General features: G+C 40.7%; 1 protein-coding gene across 1 annotated transcript; it reads right to left on the bottom strand.

Annotated features, from left to right (window-relative positions):
- Positions 1–1026: 1026 nt before the first annotated feature.
- On the bottom strand, positions 1027–1344 carry LOC137527225 (olfactory receptor 14I1-like). Its single transcript, XM_068247730.1, has one exon. The coding sequence runs from the start codon at positions 1342–1344 to the stop codon at positions 1027–1029; it is 318 nt and encodes a 105-aa protein (XP_068103831.1).
- Positions 1345–20098: the final 18754 nt, after the last annotated feature.

Below are 20098 nucleotides of genomic sequence, written 5' to 3' on the forward strand. Positions count from 1 at the left end.
CCGAGGCTGGAGCCTCTCTCGCCTCTGCCTCGGCCCAACCCTGCTCTGACTACTAATAACAAAAACAATAGTGTGAACCTGGGGCAGTTGGCAATAAAATGGTTTACACATTTTCTTTAGGAACAGGGAGAAATTTCTCTCAGCTTGTATTCTCTATTGTACAGGGCCACAAAAGATGGTGGTGCCCTTTACATCCATAATAATAATAATAATAATAATAATAATAATAATAATAATAATAATAATCATAATACCTGTACTGATTTTTGTTATCTGATGAATGCAGTTAGACTCCCACAAACTAACAAAATAGAGTATGACAATCAGCACACAGTCTTTTTGTTGATGCCACAAATGCATGGACATGGCTAATTTGTCTGTCCCTTTAATTTAGTTTCCAGATACTCCTCATAGAACAGTCATACAATTCTTGAGTTTCTTCTGTACGGCGGACTTCACATCTTTGTTCCTGAGGCTGTAAATAAAGGGGTTTAGCATGGGAACCACAGCGGTGTTGATTAGAGACAAAAGCTTACTGTACTTGAAGGTGCCTCTTGGTGTCAAATACTGAGAGACAATAGATGCATAGAGAATGAGGACAGCAGTGAGGTGTGAGGAACACGTGTAGAAGGCTTTCTTTCTCCCTGTGCTAGACTTAATCTTCATCATGGTGGCAATGATAAACACGTAGGAGATGAAGGTGAGGAGAAAGGGGGTGAATATTGCTACTAAACCTCCATCTATGAAGATCACCATTTCCACGATAGAGGTGTCACTGCAGGACATTTCCATCAAAGGTAAAACATCACAGAAAAAGTGGTTAATTATGTTGGATGTGTAACAAGAGAATTGCGATATCATGGTGACCATAGGAAAAATATGTAGAAAACTAAATGCCCAACAGAACATGGCCATACCAGCACAGACTCTGCCGTTCATGAGAGTTGAAAAATGCAACGGTTTACATATGGCGACATACCTGTCATAACCCATTAATGAAAGCAGCATATAATCATTGCTGGCAAACTATGAAAAGAAATACATCTGCACCATGCAGTCGATAAAAAACACTTCATTATCTCCTGTTACAAGAATATCAATGCTCTTATGTAGTGTAACGGTGGTATAACGTATGTCAAGAGCAGACAGGTTACCCAGGAAGAAGTACATGGGAGTGTGGAGATGAGGGTCCAGGCAAATCAGCAGTAGAATGAGTATGTTGCCTACAAGAGTGGTGAGATAAATGAGAAGAACCAGAATGGATATTGAAGCCTCAAACTCCGGGATGTCTGAAAACCCTTTGAGTACGAAGAAGGTCACAGCTGTCTTGTTCTTCTCAATCATGGTGGATTGTATTTTTTAATTACACAAAATTAAGATGTCTTGATAACAGAACAAACTAGGGTTTGCAGTGAAATAACCTATGCGAAGCAAGAGCACTCATTTTGATCCCAAATGCATGATGGGGAAGCCGGATCATCACTTAGGGATGCAAAACGGGAACAGTTAGATAAGACAAAGCAAAGCAAGTTTTTTGGTGAAGTGGGCAATATGTTAAGAAAAACTAATGGGGTTTCAGTGCATTACAATAAAGGGGAACTGAAGAGAGAGGTATGTGGAGGCTGTCATGTTTATTTCCTTTTAAGCAATACCAGTTGCCTGGCAGCCCTGCTGATCCTCTGCCTCTAATCCTATTAGACATAGCCCCTGAACAAGCATGGAGCAGATCAGGTGTTTCAGACATTAAAGTCAGATCTGACAAGACTAGCTGCATGCTTGTTTCTGGTGTTATTCACATACTACTGCAGAGAAATAGACCAGCAGGGCTGCCAGGCAACTGGTATTGATTAAAAGGAAATAAATATGGCAGCCTCCGTATACCTCTTACTTCAGTTCCCCTTTAAAGAAGATACAATAAAATCAAACTAGCTGAATATCATTATTATTTTAGTATTTATATAGCGCTAACATCTTCTGCAGCGCTGTACATAGTATTTGTTGTCTTTCTCTTTCTCACTTATCTGTCCCTCAGAGGAGCTCACAGTGTAATCTCTACCATGGTCATATGTCTATGTATGTATCTATTGTGTAGTGTATGTATCGTAGTCTAGGGCCAGCGCTGAAAGGCAAGCGTGCTATCTCTTACACCATCCGTTCATTGCTGCATTGTTTAATTAAAAATAGAAAACCTTATTTAAGAAGTTAAAGTATTTTAAATTATAAAAAGTTTGGCTTTCAGAAATCTGAAGTGCAGCAAATGACTTAGTTTGAGTATAGATTGATAAGTAAAAAAACCTTTTGTTCTGCAATAAACCTACATACAGAGGCGTATCTAGAGGAGTGCAGGCATGGCTCATGCCATGGGTGCCACAGCACTATGGGTGCCATGCCTGCCTCTGTACTGCACCACTAGGCCTACTCCGTCACTCAGATCAGATAAATTCTGTTATCTGGGGAACAATGCTTCTTAATTTATCTATGTAGGGAGCACTTAACTTAGTGTAAGAAAAGAGGACAGAGAGGAAATAAGAATAGATATTTTTGAAATAGTATCTTCAGCAATATCCAAAGCCAAAAAACACAGGCAACCATAACACAAGTACACAAGAAAGAATGCTGCTTTTAGAGGGTAAGGGAGCTTGGACTGGGGGTGGGGGCGCAATTTCGGTGTTTGCCATAGGCGCTATATTACCCAGAAACGCCCCTGCCTACATAGAGAGTGGTAGTAGGCCTAAGAATAATCAGATAGTTGGGCCAAATCAATGTGGGTTCCTTGGGTCTCAGACTAAGCTCAGCCAGTTGCAACATTCATGCACACTGGCGGAAATACTGGGAAGAACACTGCAGAGTTCATGTGTGTCTGCATCTAACCGCAGTATAACTTAAAGAGACACTGAAGCGAGAATATTTCTCGCTTCAGAGCTCATAGTTAGCAGGGGCACTTGTGTCCAGGGTGTCGAGACCACAGACCTCACACCCAAGCTTAGGGATACTGTGTCATTGCTGTGTTATACCTTAGACCAGTTCCAGGGTGTTGTGACCAAGGACCTCACACCCAAGCTTAGGGACTCTGTGTTAATACTGTGTTATACTCTAGACTAGTTCCCGGGTGTCGAGATCAAGGAGCTCACATCCCAGTCTAGGACACTGTTATATTTTTATATTATGACTATTTGCTCTGTCGACCTTTCTCTTGCTTTCTGATTCGGTACCTCTGCATATCTGTCTGTCTGTTGCCAGACTCTGCCTGTACCCGGTTACCGAATCAGTCTTCTGTCTCTGTACTTCATCTGCTCGTGTGTTGCTGACCTGGCCTGCCCGACTATCCTAGCTGTCACTCTCCCTGAGTGCTCAGCCTATCAGTATTAGCAGTGAGACCATTCCATCAGGTGTCAGCTGCAACCAGGACTCCCGCACCTCAGAGAGCCCGGCCTGTTAGCAGCCAGGGGTCACCTCCTTTGGCTGCAGTACAGTTCACCATCTAATACTTTTATCCCAGGTTACCAGGTCCTCACTATCTAAGAGATAGTTTCTGCACCGCCCAGGGCCACCTGCCCCTCAGGTGGCTCTTGGCCGAGTTACTTATATCTCCCGCTCCTCGGGAGATAGCCTACAGTTCATCAATCACATTACTCATTAGGTGTCCAGAGGTTAGTCATACCTGTATTATTGGTGATTCTGCAGATCATCCATAATCAGGTATACATCTGTATTGTTGATGATTCTGCAGATCATCAACAATCAGATTCTCTCTGTGTGCTGACACCGATCGTTACACTTAAGGCTTCTAGCGTAACTGTTGTTAAATAGAAGAGTTATGTTAGTATGCAGTGAATGTTTTTACAACATAAACCCCTTCTGTATTACAAATCCTTGCTATAGCTCAGGGTTTTATAGTCTTTTGAGAAGGCTAATAAGATCTCATTGGACTGGATTCCCTGAGCACCAGCCTTTGACTGCAATTATTTACATCATATGGTTTGGTTAGAATGAGATGCAAGATCTGATTTGAAGAAGGTCTCCCATCCAAACACTATTTAAGATTGGAAAATTCTAAAATGTACTCTGGTCTTTAGAGGGCAAAGTACTGGAGTCAAATGCACCAAAAAGGTAGGTGAATCCCACTACGTACAGTATATGAGGCTAATGGTAGCCACACACATTACAATTTTTTTAATTATTTTTCAATTCGACAATTTCGATCATTTTTTTTTTTGCTTGAATGAAAAATTAGACTCTTGTAATCAATGTTCCACACACGTATGTTCGATTTTGACACAATCACAGCAAAAACAATCGAATAAAAGATATAAACTATCCATCACTGCTATGTAGAAAGGCACAACACAAACAACCTTAGAAAATTTACCTTATATTAAAGAGAACCCGAGGTGGGTTTGAGGAATATTATCTGCATACAGAGGCTGGATCTGCCTATACAGCCCAGCCTCTGTTGCTATCCCAAACCCCCCTAAGGTCCCCCTGCACTCTGCAATCCCTCATAAATCACAACCACACTGCTGACAAACAGCTTGTCAGAGCTGGCTGTGTTTATCTCTATAGTGTCAGTCTGCTGCTCTCCCCGCCTCCTGCAGAACTCCAGTCCCCGCCTGCATCCCTTCCCTCCCTGCTGATTGGAGGGAAGGGACGGGGCAGGGACCGGAGCTATGCTTGAGGCGGGGGAGCAGCTGAGACTGACACTACAGATGTAAACACAGCTTCACAGCATGGCTGTGATTTATGAGGGATTGCAGAGTGCAGGGGGACCTTAGTGGGGTTTGGGATAGCAACAGAGGCTGGGCTGTATAGGCAGATCCAGCCTCTGTATGCAGATAACATTCTTTAAACACACCTCGGGTTCTCTTTAACAAATCTGTTCCTCATTTATTTTAATCAACAACACTACATTTATTACAGTGTAGAAATACATTCTGTCTAATGTGTCATTTTGACACATAATCTTTCTTTATTCTTGCATGTAAACTTAAAATTAGGTTGAATGACTTTCATACAACCCACCACACATCATTCAATTTCTGACAAAAATGGATCTGATTTTTCCAAGCTTTCTGAACAATTTTAATTGAGAAAAATGACAATTTTGATTGAATTTATCAATCAAAATTATTTTCTCTCAATTTTTTCACTCAATCAATCATTTTAATCGAATTGGGGTAATATCGAACAAAAAAATTTAAACATGTGCGGCCACCATACGTATGCTATTTAGTCTTTTTTAGACCCTTGAAGGACCACTGTGCAAAAATCTTAAAATTTAAAATACATGTAAACATATACAAATAAGAAACATGAGCCATAAATTATTCTTCTGCTATGTTGCTGTTACTTACAGTAAGTAGTAGAAATCTGACATTACTCACAGGTCTTGGACTAGTCCATCTCTCCTTAGGGGATTTTCAGCATAGCCTTTATTCTTTACAAGGACACTTATACAAAGATGCTGGCCAGCCTCCCTGCTCGCTGTACACTTAGACGGAGCAACTGCCATTTACTAAGTGCTTTTAAAAATAAAGAAAATCCTGAGAATCCCCCATTAGCATATAAGCTAGTCCAAAACCTGTCGGTACTGTCAGATTTCTAGTACTTGCTGTAAGTGACGGCAACATAGGAGAAAAATAATTTAGGGCCCATTTTACTCTGGAAGAAACCTACTTCTTATCTGTATATGTTTACATATATTTAAAATTTTAAGATTCTCGTGACAGTGGTCCTTTAAAGGGAACCAGAGATGAAGCTCCCTCATGTATATTACCATATAGATCAGTGGTAACATTAGAGAAAACACCTACTTTGCTTTCTGTTTCATTCTGCACTGCACAGCTTGCTTCTTATGAACCCTGATAAAATCCTCCACTGAGAATTCAGTGTGGCTTTGTTCAGGAATATTTATAGCTCAGTCTGTGCTCTCTCATGTCTTTTCAAGTCCAAGCCTGCCCCCTGCTGGCTCTGCTCAGGAATCATTATAGCTGAGTCATTATAGCAAAGCCAGACTGAATGCTCAGTCAGGGATTTTATCAGGTCTGATAAGAAACAAGCTGTGCAGTGCAGAATGAAACAGAAAGCATGGTAGGTGTTTTCTCGAATGCTCCCACTGATCTATATGGTAAATTACATGAGGGTGCTTCGTCTCTGGTTTACTTTAAGCTCTCCTAGTGGTTCTGGGTCACCATGGGGTATCTGGGTACTCTTATGTATATGAGCAACATTGTACTATTTAACTCTTTGCCAACCGCTCTACGCCAATTGGCGTGAATGCGGCGGCGGCGGCAGCCCCAGGACCACTCAACGGTAATTGGCGTACAGTCCTGGGGCGGGGTTTTGCAGCCGATTGCACACGCCGTTGTGCGCGCATCTCCACTTGAATGACGGAGCTCCGCTCCATCATTAGTCTCCCAGCGGCGATTGCCGCTAGGAGACTGTTAGACAACAAAACCACCGTCTATTTACAAGGTACAGCACTGCGATCTAAGGCAGCGCTGTACTGGGGACAGCCGTGTCACTCGGCTGTCCCCTTGGGAGACACAGAGAGCGATCCCCTCTCATAGGCTGATATCTATGAGAGCTGATCACTGGGATTGGTTGGTGGGGGAGGGGATTAAAAAATTAAAACAAATAGTAATATTAAGGGGAAAAAAAAGAAAAAAAGAGACAAACATCCCAGCAGGAATCAGAGCCCCGAAAGCTCTGTTGGTGGGCAGAAAAGGGAGACGGGGGTCACTTGAGTGCTGAGTTGTATGGCCCTGCAGTGAGGCCTTAAAGCTGCTGTGGCCTTAATTGTAAAAAATAGCCTGGTCACTAGGGGAGTGTAAGCCTACGGTCCTCAAGTGGTTAAAGAAAATGGAAAACTTTGTACAGTGCTGTAAAGGGGATGTTTTATGCAGCCTCAAGGGCAATACAGAAAGGACACAAATATTTCAGTTTCCAGCTGTATGTGGTTTTCTAATGCTGGTTAAGCCAGGATTAAAGCTCATTTCTGGGAATCTGTAAATTCTCAAAATATACTTTGCTCTGTAGCTCAGCTTGTTTTGTTTCAAAGTCATTTCATCCTACACTCACACTGATGGACTACAACAGTTTTCATGTTTTAGTTATGCCTCTATTTTGCCAGCAATAACTTTATCACTACATATAACACCTTAGTGATATATACATTGCTTTATTCGGGACAAAAAAGACTTTCTTTGGGTGCTTTTTTTTTGCGTGCATGAAAAAGGGGTGTATGGAAATTTAGCGCCCAACTTCAACTAGTAGAATATCAGAAAAATTAAATGATATTATAGGTTTTAAAAGTGTAAATTATCATAGTAAAATATCGGAAAATATTACTGAGATTTTACAACAATTTAACATAACACTTCTCCCACACAGAACCCTCCCTTACTGATGCTTCAACTTTAACCACCCCCTCCGCCTAACATCTAAAAACAACCCCATGCCTAACTTTAACCATCCCCACACCTAAACTGCAAACACCCCCACCCTCATACTTAAACGTAACTATCCCAGGGCTCAAAATCTGAGTCAAAAATTAAAGAAGTTTATAGATAACCAATTCACTACTATTTGATGGACTGAAAAAGAAACTTAAACAGGAACTCCCGTGAAAATAATGGAATAAAAAAGTGCTTCATTTTTACAATAATTATTTAATCAGTGTTTGCTCATTGTAACATATTTCCTCTCCCCGGTTTACATTCAAACATTTATCACATGGTGACATTTTTACTGCTGGCAGGTGATGTCACTGGAAGGAGATGCTGCTTGCTTTTTTGGTAGTTGGAAACAGCTGTTTTTTTCCCACAATGCAACAAGGCTCCCACAGTGTAATGTCAGAACCACGGTCCTGACATCACACTGTGGGAGGGGTTTCACCACACTATCAGCCATACAGATATCTCTGATGATTCGTTTGTGAAAAGGAATAGATTTCTCATGGGAAAGGGGGTATCAGCTACTGATTCAAGTTCAATCCTTGGTTACTGTTTCTTTTTAAGACTTTCCTTTGTCACTGTAAAAAAGGTTGGAATGATTGGAATGATAGACAGATCAACAAGAACAAATCTATGTATAAAGGATACATACATATCAAGATCACATAGGATGAGACAAGCATCTGCCAAGTGACAAATTACCAAGGTATACAGGTTTTAAATACAATTAAAAACTGCTTATTATTTACTATGTTACTTTATTCATTCAGTCAGTGTTTGCCCACTGTAAAATCTTTCCTCTCCCTGGTTTACATTCTGAAATTGGCAGAGCCATCTTTACTGCTGGCAAGGAGCATTTCTGCAGAATGTGTGTTGTGTGTTCCGATGTAAGCAGAAACAACACCTGATGTCCCAGAGTGCTTAGGGGCAGAAGGGTTTGTGAATCATAGCCCCTAGGCTAAGCATCACTGGAGGGCTGGTTTATATTTCAATATACAGCACTATATAGCTATTGATATACGGTAGATCCTTGGTATTTAGTTAAATACCGTTTGTAAGAAGTGTCCTGTTGGCTTCTACATTTTATACACTATGTTCAGATATTCTGATATTGGGATTTGGGAAACATGTTTTATTTTATTTTTATATTGATTTAAATTTGGAGTTTATATGTATGTTTTTCTTGAGTTCTGAGCACTCTGTATTTGATGATTTTAGGCCCTTTATTTGGCCTGAGGAAGTGGGCAGAGACCCCCAAAACGCATTGCCTGTGCTTATTAAAAATAATTATATTCAAATATTTCTCTCTTTAATTAGAAATACACATGTGGGTGCCTCGTACCCCCTTTGTGTGGATATTAAAAGCGTTTGTGATGCTGAAGCCAGGATTATTAACATAAAATTGGATGCTCCGAATAATGCAATACATTCAAATATATGTGCTGTAATATGTATGAACAGAGGCGCCAAGCAGAGTAAAACAATGTTCTAAAAATGATAAAAAGAGGGAAGTCGAGGTGGACTTACCTCCCTCTGGTAGTGGACATATACTCAAATGCAGAGACGCTCACACGCCTTATGGACCTGAACCAGTTTTATATGCTGCTGTACTATAGCAAAGAAATGAACAGCGCTACTTAAAAACAGATGAATGCTTACCTGCAAAAAAGTGCACACCCCACTCATGGGATACAAATACACAATGAGCACACATACAACCTGTCTACCACTTGGAGGATGTTAGTTTCCACTAACAGCTTGCAATGCAATTTGTTAGGTACTCGTCCCTCCCACTGTCGAAGAAGTCTTTCCTCCATGGGAGGGGACCTAACACTAACTAAAACCTACCTATGCATATGCATAGCCTGGGCGCGCTACCAGTAAAATTAAGAATTGCGCAGAAAAAGTGGCATCAGCGCATCACCAGACCGCCTCTGAATGGCCTCAGCTCAGAGATGCGCTGAGCCCCCCCAGAGACTACAAACGCACCTTGAACCCAAACAGAGGCTCTGCATATACACCAAAGAAAAACTAACAAGTGGGAGCAGCTGACCAGAATTAAATCAAACATAGCAAAGAAATGAACAGCGCTACTTAAAAACAGATGAATGCTTACCTGCAAAAAAGTGCAGACCCCACTCATGGGATACAAATACACAATGAGCACACATACAACCTGTCTACCACTTGGAGGATGTTAGTTTCCACTAACAGCTTGCAATGCAATTTGTTAGGTACTCGTCCCTCCCACTGTCGAAGAAGTCTTTCCTCCATGGGAGGGGACCTAACACTAACTAAAACCTACCTATGCATATGCATAGCCTGGGCGCGCTACCAGTAAAATTAGGAATTGCGCAGAAAAAGTGGGATCAGCGCATCACCAGGCCGCCTCTGAATGGCCTCAGCTCAGAGATGCGCTGAGCCCCCCCAGGAACTGCACAATTCTTAATTTTACTGGTAGCGCGCCCAGGCTATGCATATGCATAGGTAGGTTTTAGTTAGTGTTAGGTCCCCTCCCATGGAGGAAAGACTTCTTCGACAGTGGGAGGGACGAGTACCTAACAAATTGCATTGCAAGCTGTTAGTGGAAACTAACATCCTCCAAGTGGTAGACAGGTTGTATGTGTGCTCCTTGTGTATTTGTATCCCATGAGTGGGGTCTGCACTTTTTTGCTGGTAAGCATTCATCTGTTTTTAAGTAGCGCTGTTCATTTCTTTGCTATGTTTGATTTAATTCTGGTCAGCTGCTCCCACTTGTTAGTTTTTCTTTGGTGTATATGCAGAGCCTCTGTTTGGGTTCAAGGTGCGTATGCTCCTGTACTGCCTGATGAAGCGGGACTGTTGACCGCGAAACGCGTTACGATTTTATGGAGCTGTGAGTAAATTGTATATTTTTTACTCTGCATTTGAGTATATGTCCACTACCAGAGGGAGGTAAGTCCACCTCGACTTCCCTCTTTTTATCATTTTTAGAACATTGTTTTACTCTGCTTGGCGCCTCTGTTCGTACATATTACAGCACGATTAAGTCCACCCCTGGTGGAGGGGTTCTTTCCCCATATTCCTATCTACAGAGAGCGACTTTTATACCTTAATGGGGGCCGGGTAGTAATACTCCCCACCTGCCTGTCAAGTGGTTGCCTGATGGTAACCCACCTTTGTGAGTATAAGAACTTTTGACTTTACATTATATATTGAGCTTACCAAACAATATTGCACTATTGGGCTCTTGGTATCCTCTGTTTTGTTTTTACAAATTCAAATATATGTGATTACAGGTCAATACATGTGATGTCCTACTTACAAACAGGTTATGTTTCAAAAATGTGTTTAGTGTGTAAGTTAAATCCATTTGTAAGTTGAGTCATGTATTTTTTTTAGGTAAACATGGATAAATTATTTACTTTTGGACAACTGGATTTGGACTTATAGTATAAAGAATGCTTTTTTTGGTTGTTTTAAACATGTTTTTATTTTTTTTTTAAACAGTTTATCCAATATTATAATGCACAAAAACAAAAAACAAAACACAGTATATTTTGTACATGGAGACAACTTTGTTATCCATGCATGGTATGCACCCCTCCATCAGCATATCTCAAATGGGCTGTGTGAGGAGATGGGCAGGTGCATACAATCAACCTAGTTCCCTGTGTCCTTTCCTGGGAGTAACCAGGGATTATTCCATGTCATTTCCAGGGTGTAGCCAGGGATTATTCCATGTCATTTCCTGGGTGTAGCCAGGGATTATTCCATGTCATTTCCTGGGTGTAGCCAGGGATTACCCCATGTCATTTCCTGGGTGTGGTCAGGGATTACTTGGTTGCTATAGACACCTATAAAGCGGTGGGCATGAATTTGCAGGTTCCTGTAAATTAACAGACGAGTCGCGCAGTGATGGTCTGTAAAGCCTCACATCCCCTGTATAAGGCAAAATGTAAAAGAGGCATTAGACTCAGGGGCAAATCAATGAGAGGGTATCTAGAATAATGCAATCACAATACATGCTGTATAATACAAGACAGTGTGATCCAGGTAAGGATAAATGGCACATGTATACACAACTAATTACTTGTCCTTACAAACTGGAACACCTCTCACTGTAAACCTGGTACCAACTGACCCAGGTCAGCAAGCCAGGTCTCATGCTCCTTGCTTAGGATACAAGGCAGTATAAACCAGGTAAAGATAAATGGCATTCATATACATAACTAAGGTGCTTGTTCTTACAAAAAGGGACACCTCCCACTGCTACTCTGGTACCAACTGGACCGGGTGAGCAAGTCAGATCTCAGCATTCAAATACATGCTGTATAAAACAAAACAGTATGAAAGATATCCATGGCTATAGTTACTATGTAAGTCAAGGTGGTGTTGATCCAGGGATTTTATCTGATTGCCATTTGTAGTCAAGAAGGACTTTTCTCCCTGTTGGGGCTAATTGGACCATGCCTTGTAAGGGTTTTTCGCCTTCCTCTGGATCAACAGGGATATGTGAGGGAGCAGGCTGGAGTTGTACTTTGTTCTCTGGATGAACTTGATGGATGTCTTTTTTCAACCCAAATAACTATGTAACTATTTAACAATAAGGGATGCAATGTTATCACGTGTGAAAACTAAAGCATATAACTTTTGGCATTAAATACTGTTAAACACTTACTGAAGCTTATTAGATTTTTGAACATTCTACTTAATGAAGTGGGAAATAAATATCAAAATGTTCTCTTTACACAATTTTTATTTTAAGTTAGAGGACAAATAGTGAGCAAATTGCTTTTTACAAATTTCTAGTAAAAACAATACAGTAATAAAGCAGATGATAAGCAATTATTCTTTCATAAATGTATCCATCATATCCAGGGCCGGATTTGGACTTCCCAGTGCCCTAGGCTCTCTTACTACATGGAAGGGGGTAAAATTGGTCTGCGAGCTTTCATTTTTCAAAGACTATGGTCTGATGTGTGTATGCACCTTCACTCAATATCATTCTGTCCAACATCCTGACTAAAGGCTCATACACACATCAGACCATAGTCTTTGGCCACATACACACATCAGACCATAGTCTTTGGAAAATGAAAGATCACAGACCAATTTTACCCCCTTCCATGTAGTATGAGAGCCATACCTACACAGTCTATTCTATGGAGCTGAACTCCCCATCAGACAGAAATCTTTGCAAGATGCTGCACACAAAGATGCTGTACACATTCAAAAGATCAGTATCTGCAAAAGATCTGTTCCTGCAAAAGATCCGTTCCTGCAAAATGCATTCATAGTCTATGATATCTGCAGATCATCATACACACCTTGTATACCAGACATTCATCTGCAGATCAGATCCACCAGGATGGATTTTCAGATCTGCAGATGATTGTCTGATCTGCAGATGAATGTCAGTTAACCTCCTTGCCGGTCTAAAAAATCCGGCAAGGAGGCAGCGTGGAACTTTTGTTTGATTTATTTTTTTTAAAAATCATGTAGCGAGCCCAGGGCTCGCTACATGATAGCCGCTGAGCGGCGGCATCCCCTGAGCCCCTCCGAACGACTTCGGCGATCAGAGTATGCAGGAAATCCCATTGAGAACGGGATTTCCTGCAGGGCTTCCCCGGTCGCCATGGTGACGGGGCGGGATGACGTCGGGACGTCACAGGGAATCCCGGGCCACCCCTCAGCGCTGGCTGGCCCTGATTGGCCAGGCTGCGCAAGGGGTCTGGAGGGGGGGGGGCGCGACGTTGCGGATAGCGGCGGATCGGCGGCGAGCGGCGGCGATCGGGTGTTACAAGCAGCTAGCAAAGTGCTAGCTGCTTGTAATAAAAAAAAATTATGCAAATCGGCCCAGCGGGGCCTGAGAAATCCTCCTGCGCAGGTTACCCCAAGCTGAGCTCGTGATAACCGGCAAGGAGGTTAAACAAGGTGTGCAGATCTCATAGACTATGAATGCAATTTGCTGGAACGGATCTTTGGCAGGAACAGATCTTTTGCAGATACTGATCTTTTGTGTCTGTACAGCATCTGTGTGTGCAGCATCTTGCAAAGATTTTTTTCTGATGGGGAGTTCAGCTCCATAGAAAAGACTGTGCAGGTATGGCTCTACATGAAGGGTGGTAAGATTGGTCTGTGATCTTTCATTTTCCAAAGACTTTAGTCTGATGTGTGTATGAGCCTTAACAATCACTTGTTTGCAGGAGGAAATTCCTGTTTTAGTGACTCGTGAATATCTATGAATGTTTTCTCTCTGAAAAATGATGAATGATTGTTTTTCCTGTTAGAGCAGTGAGTCCCTAATGCCTGGTACGCACCAGATAGATGGGTTGAATCGATTTTCCGATCACTTATACAAAGTCGATTAGAAAAATGATCAGAAATACGATTATACCTGTCAGAAATAATCAATTCGAACCCATCTATCTGATGGCAAATTGCATGGTGTGTACCAGGCATGAAGTAGCAGAGCGGCGTTCATCTCCCTCTCTGCTCTTCTGTAACCACAGATCTGTTGCATTTATTTTATAGTATTTATTGTACGGATTCTTTCACAGTTGTTTTTTTTTACTGTTTGCCAACACGGTACAAATATATATATTTTTTAATTTGTAGTGTATGTTATTACTTTTGGTATACAAAACAGAATGTAACAATACAAAAGTATACAACAGTACATTTGCAATTATAATTATAGAGAAGTTGTCTATCTCATACTACTGCAGACATTACTGCTGCCTTTAAAATGAGCCAGCAAGGGGTTAAGATTTAGCTTAGAAGGGGCTGTCATAAATCTCTCTAAGGAAAAAAAACCCTTATCTTTCTGTTTAAGATTTACAATCCAGGGGGAGAGAGGAGAAGGAATGGCTCAAGTCATTAACAGAGTCTGACTGACCAGCAATACATTGTTTAGCCCAGTTGTAAAGTTGTAAAGTGGAAATAATTCTGTTACAATGGTTACCTTACTGGATCAGAAATTGTGTCTACATTGTGATCCATGTTTCTCTCACCCCTGGCAATAAACTGAAGCTTGTATGTTCAGGAGATAGCACTGTCTCATCGCACACCACGAAGTAAGGAAAATGCACGGAGCTCTGGAATTCTGACTGTGTATGCAGCAAAGCCGGGGCGCTTTGGAGCAGGAGAAATGATTTATTTTGACATGCAGCCTCTTATCTCTCTCAGGTCCTGCCGCCCTTTTATCCTTCTGATTTTTTTCCGCCCTAGGCCGTGGCCTTTGTGGCCTTTCCAGAAATCCGGCCCTGATCATAACAGAATTGCCTAAACAAACATAATTTAATTTGGGATCCTCGTATTTCTCAGATATTTCACGGTTGATGAAATATAATCGATGAAGGTGCAAAAATTGATGGTAAGGTGATTTGTCTGGGTTTAGAGCACATGGTAGGCTTGGGGAAAAGATAAAAAAACAGATAATTTATAAAGTTGTTAAAAAGAACCCGAGGTGGCATTTAAAAGAGGTGAAAAAAAACATACTATAAAAAGGGGAAAAAAATACTACCAGATGCAGCTCGTCTTCCAGATCCCATTGCACCACTTCACATTGTTCTCCTCCACTCCGTCTGCCAGGAGCAGAAGACCAAAAAACAATTTCCAAGATGGCTGAGATCCCAGAAGAACTTCCGGGCCCATGGCACATTCCCCAGTAGAGTGCACGAGAGGGCCAGAGCTCTGGGTAGGCTCAGTAACTCCTCTTGTGAACTTTTTATTTTTACCATGCCTGCATGGCGTGTATTGGAGATGCAGTGCAGGGGCATTCCTGATGCCTGAGTGGGTGTTCAATAGGAGTCCCTTTGTTATTTTAATGATGACAATCTCCTTGTCGGCAAGGAAGGGGATGCAGCGTGAGGGGGGGACAAACAAAAGTAAGGAAAGGACACATAGGCTTGTGATAATATCACTAACATGCCTCTGTGTCCAAATCATAGCAGGCATTCTGCCTCGGATACACTAGAAGGCCTAGGACCCACTAGCAGCGATTTTCTAAGCGCCTGAGATTTGTAAAGCTCTTGCTAATTTATTGCTATTTTTTTTTTTATGGGATCACACCCATAGCATTACATCAGCGGGAGCTTTTCAAATCACAAGCGCTTACAAAAAGCTTAGAAAAGTACTGCTAGTGGGTTCCAGGCCTACAGTACCCATAGCCTGTTTCTGGGTGTGTCTTAACTGGTATGACTATAATGAAAGCTAATAAAATTCATTATGTTTAGCTGTTCATAAAGTTAAGTGGTGGAACATTCTCCTTAGAAAGTTTGTGAGTTACAATCCAATACTGATTCTTGTGATCTGGCAAATGTAGCGAGGCTTGCAAAAAATAATACTATCATATATTTTGTTATTGGAGATAAACAGTATATCACATATTACAGTACTCTGCCTTTGTTTCTGCCAGGAGCACACTAACATGGCTACTATCGTTGTATTGATCTTTATCAGTTCTTTGCCACTTAAACGGAATGTTAAGTAACATGTGACATGAGGAGATAGACAAGTGTATGTACAGTGACAGCATACTAATACCTACACAGTATGTTCTGTTCCTTTTCTTCTTTCTCTGCCTGAAAGAGTTAATATTCAGCAATGCAACTGACAGGACAATCAGGACCCAGTCTGACTATAACAGCCCTCACTGATATGGAATCACAGGCACACAACACTTTCCTGGCAGAAAACTGGGCTTCTGAGAGCAGGGGATAGATAATAAGGTCAATAGTTCACTGAGCTTGTACAAAACAATACATCTACATTTTAAGTTTTTAAACATCTTGTATTCCAGACCTCAGCGCTTTGGCCCTCTCCTCAGCACTCTATAGTTCACCACAGTGCTCAAAAGATGTATACAGGTGACCGTCACCCAAAAAAAGCATAAGCAGTGGTCACTCTTAATCCAATTAAAGGAACACAGGTTTAATCTGATCCATAAAAAAATGTGTATACAATCACATACTTTGGGGTTCCTTTTAAAAGGGACCCTTAGTATGTGTAGCACATATAGTGCAACAGCACACACAGGCAAACATCCAGGTATTCAGTTCAGCAACGCCCAGTCTCCAGTTCCTACTGGTTTCAGCCTTTTGCCGTCATCAGGGAACACTGGAGACTGGGCTAAATGAGAATATATGGGCATTTGCTAACTTACAATCAATGGCTGATCGCCCGGGGCTCCGTTTCCGCCTCCGGCTGCTGATTCAAGGGGCAGGGTAGCCATAGTTTGGTCATGTGGTGTGGTAGTGAGGCTTCTGGGAACTGTGGTTTCCCCAGAGCCTCAAACCGCATTTTACAATAGGGCAGCGGCGGTCACATGAGGTAGCGCATTAGCAATGACAGGAGGTGAAAGAAACCAAACCTCCCATCGGGCATATATGAGTGTATGGGAATGCGGCTAAGCCATCGCATCATTAGTTACCAAGTGCGAGTGAGGTATGGCACCTAGAGGGCGCTCACGCTGTGCTAAATGTATTGGGCTACTGTGTACACGTGACCCTAAGGTCGCATCCACACTAGATGTGAGCGTCCATGGTACTACACCTAGGGGGCCCTAAAACAAATAATTTTTTTAATGAATAACTGTTAGATGAATACTATAAAAGCCAGGCTGGGATTATCGGGTGCTGTAATCAATATAGTTATAAAAATAAATCTCAGCCTGGATAAAAAGTATTAAACAATCAAATATTCCTAGACATAGGAAACTCAATTAAAGCGGAATATAACCCTGCATTTCAACTTTGCTCTAAAATATTATTTACAGCATATTATATGCAAAAGCATTTTTTTTTTACTAGACCAGCATTGGAAGGGTTAAACACAGAGGTTTAAAGGTCCTGGAGAGATATGCAGAAGTTCAGATAGATACATTCTATTTAGTTACATGTATCTATTGATAAACAGTTACACACTCTTTGGCTGTCGTCCAAGCTCCTTCTCAGTCAGAGAGATGAGTCACATTCAACACTTAGATACATTATGTAAACAAAATGTATCTATTTCAGCTTCGGATGCGTCTGCAGAAATCTAAAGGAACTTTAAAGCCCTGTGTAACCCTTCCAATGCTGGTCTAGTAAAAAAAAAATGCTGGTTGCATATAATATACTGTAAATAATGTTTTAGAGCAAAGTTGAAATGCAGGGTTATATTCCGCTTTAAATACCGTAATAAATAAAACAAAATAAGAACAATTATAGAGATCACAGCACCACTTAATGGTTAAAAATATTAGCACCGCATCTTGAAGAGAACCTGAACTGAAAATAAAAAAAGTCAAAATAACCATACACAGGTCATACTTACCTCCTGTGTAGTCTACTACTCAATCTCTTTCCCCTCTCCTGTGTCCCATTTGTCCACTGTGATCAATGGAATTGTCTGTCCTCCATTTTAAAAATGGCCATTACCCCCTAACAGCTTCCTGCTCAGCACACTGTTAAACTGTAATATCGCCCACTTGAGCCATAGGGAAACATGGACATTACTTTGCACATTCAGTTGTAACTGACAGCTGCTGATATATAACTGACAGCAACTGGCATATTTCAGTTCTGAAAAAATCTTGTCAGAACTGGAAGGGATCACTGTAAGAAGAAAATGGTGAGCTTCTGAGAGGAACTGATGGTGAGGTTAGTATGTAATATTCATTTGCAGCTACGTCATGTGTTTATTTGAAATAATTTTACTCGCTTCAGGTTCCATTTAAGGTCTCATGAATTATCTATATGGCAATTAATGTTCATATCAATATTAAAACTCCGTAGTCCTTAATGTAAAAATCAATTTTGTCTCCAGTTTATATAAGTCTCTATCTCTATTTGTGCCCCTCCAATTTGGTTTTAGTTGGTCAATAATGCAGAATTCCAACAAAGTAGGATCTTGATTGTGGTATTTTTTTAAATGATTGGGAACAGAATGGTCAATTTCAGCTTTTCCAATATTATAGACATGCTCATACAGTCGCCTTTTGAACTCTCTTTCTGTCTTCCCAACGTATTGAAAACCACGGGGGCATTCTAGAAGATATACAATGTAGGTACTTTTACAATTATAAAATTGTTTAATATTTAAAAATTTCTCCAGTAAAATTGCTTTTAAAACTGGTTACTTTTCTAGGTTGGTTTTGACACGTTCTGCATCCAAAACACCGCTTACATTATGAAAACCATTTAGCTCCAAAAAAGTATTTCCTCTCTCCATTTGTTTGTACAAAGTGCTACTAGTGATAAGGTTTTGTAGGTTTGGAGCTCTTCAGAAAATTACTTGTGGTTTCTCTGAAATAATCCCTACCAGATCCATATCTCACCATAACATATGCCAGTGCTTCTCCAATAGTCTTTTAATGTCTCTACTGTATATTGCATATTAAAATCAGTGATAAAAGCACAATTGTATGATTGTTCCTCCTGCTTTGTTTGTTTGGTAGTAATGCTTATCCTATCTTTTTGTCCAATCTTATCTTATACTCACCAAATTGTCATAGTCATATCTTTTTTTTCCAAATCGGTCAATCAAAATATTCAATTGGGTCATGAAATCTTTATGATACGTATGATTCCTAAAAATACAGAGAAATTGGCCAGATGGTATAGCTTTGGGCCAGCTCAGATGATGAAAGCTATTCAATGGAATGTAGCTATTCCTATCTGTGTTTTTAAAATAAGTTGTAGTACTACATTTCTTAGATTCATTCTGAATAACCAAGTCCAAACAATTCACTCTCTCATGGCTGTATTCACAATTAAATACTAAATTATCATCATTCCTGTTAATGAAAGTAATGATATCCTTCAGCAATGTTTCGTCCCCTCTCCAAATAAAAAGCACATCGTCTATGAACCTGTTCCATAAAATTAGATTTTCATGTGGTCTAGTATGGATACATTTGTCTTCCCATCTTGCCATAAATAAATTAGCTAAACTTGGAGCGTATCTCGCTCCGATAGCAACACCGGTAATCTGTTTATAATACACTCCATTCAATGCGAAGTAGTTGTGAGTCATTGCCAATTCTAGAGCCTCAAGCAGATAATCTATTATGTCATTCTGTAATCCTGATTCCTTCCTTAAAGAATATTCTACTGCCGTTAAACCAGCCCGTTACTCTATTACCGTGTAGAGAGATGACACAACAGTAGTTACAAGAAAGTGCGGCGCTTCAAATTCAAACGTATTTCAAATTTCAATAAGATGTTTAGAGTCTCTTAAATACGATGGAATATTTAAAACTAAATGTTGTAAAAAAAAGTATCCAAAAAGTGTCCCAAACATGACGTCACTGAGTTTATACCACTTACAATCAGTCTGCCTGGGGGTTCTGACAATCTTTATGTATCTTAGGTAGACAAGGTAATACTGGAGTTCTGATATATGAGGGGATCAGATATTCACTTTCTTTCTTTGTGACAAATCCTTTTTGTGTTCCTGATTTTACCAATACACATAGTTCCTTATAGTACATTTCCCCAGGGTTTCCGCTAAGGGCTTGGTAGGCGTGTTCATCCTTCAATTGTCTATCCACCATTTCTATATATTTGGAAGTATCCATCACAACAACCCCCCCCCCCCCTACCTTTGTCTGCAGGTTTGACTGTTATGTATTTATCAGTAGCACATTTTTTTCAATGCAGTCTGTAAACATTGATCAAATC

This window comes from Hyperolius riggenbachi, chromosome 8 (assembly GCF_040937935.1).
Source record: "Hyperolius riggenbachi isolate aHypRig1 chromosome 8, aHypRig1.pri, whole genome shotgun sequence".
Lineage (NCBI taxonomy): Eukaryota > Metazoa > Chordata > Amphibia > Anura > Hyperoliidae > Hyperolius > Hyperolius riggenbachi.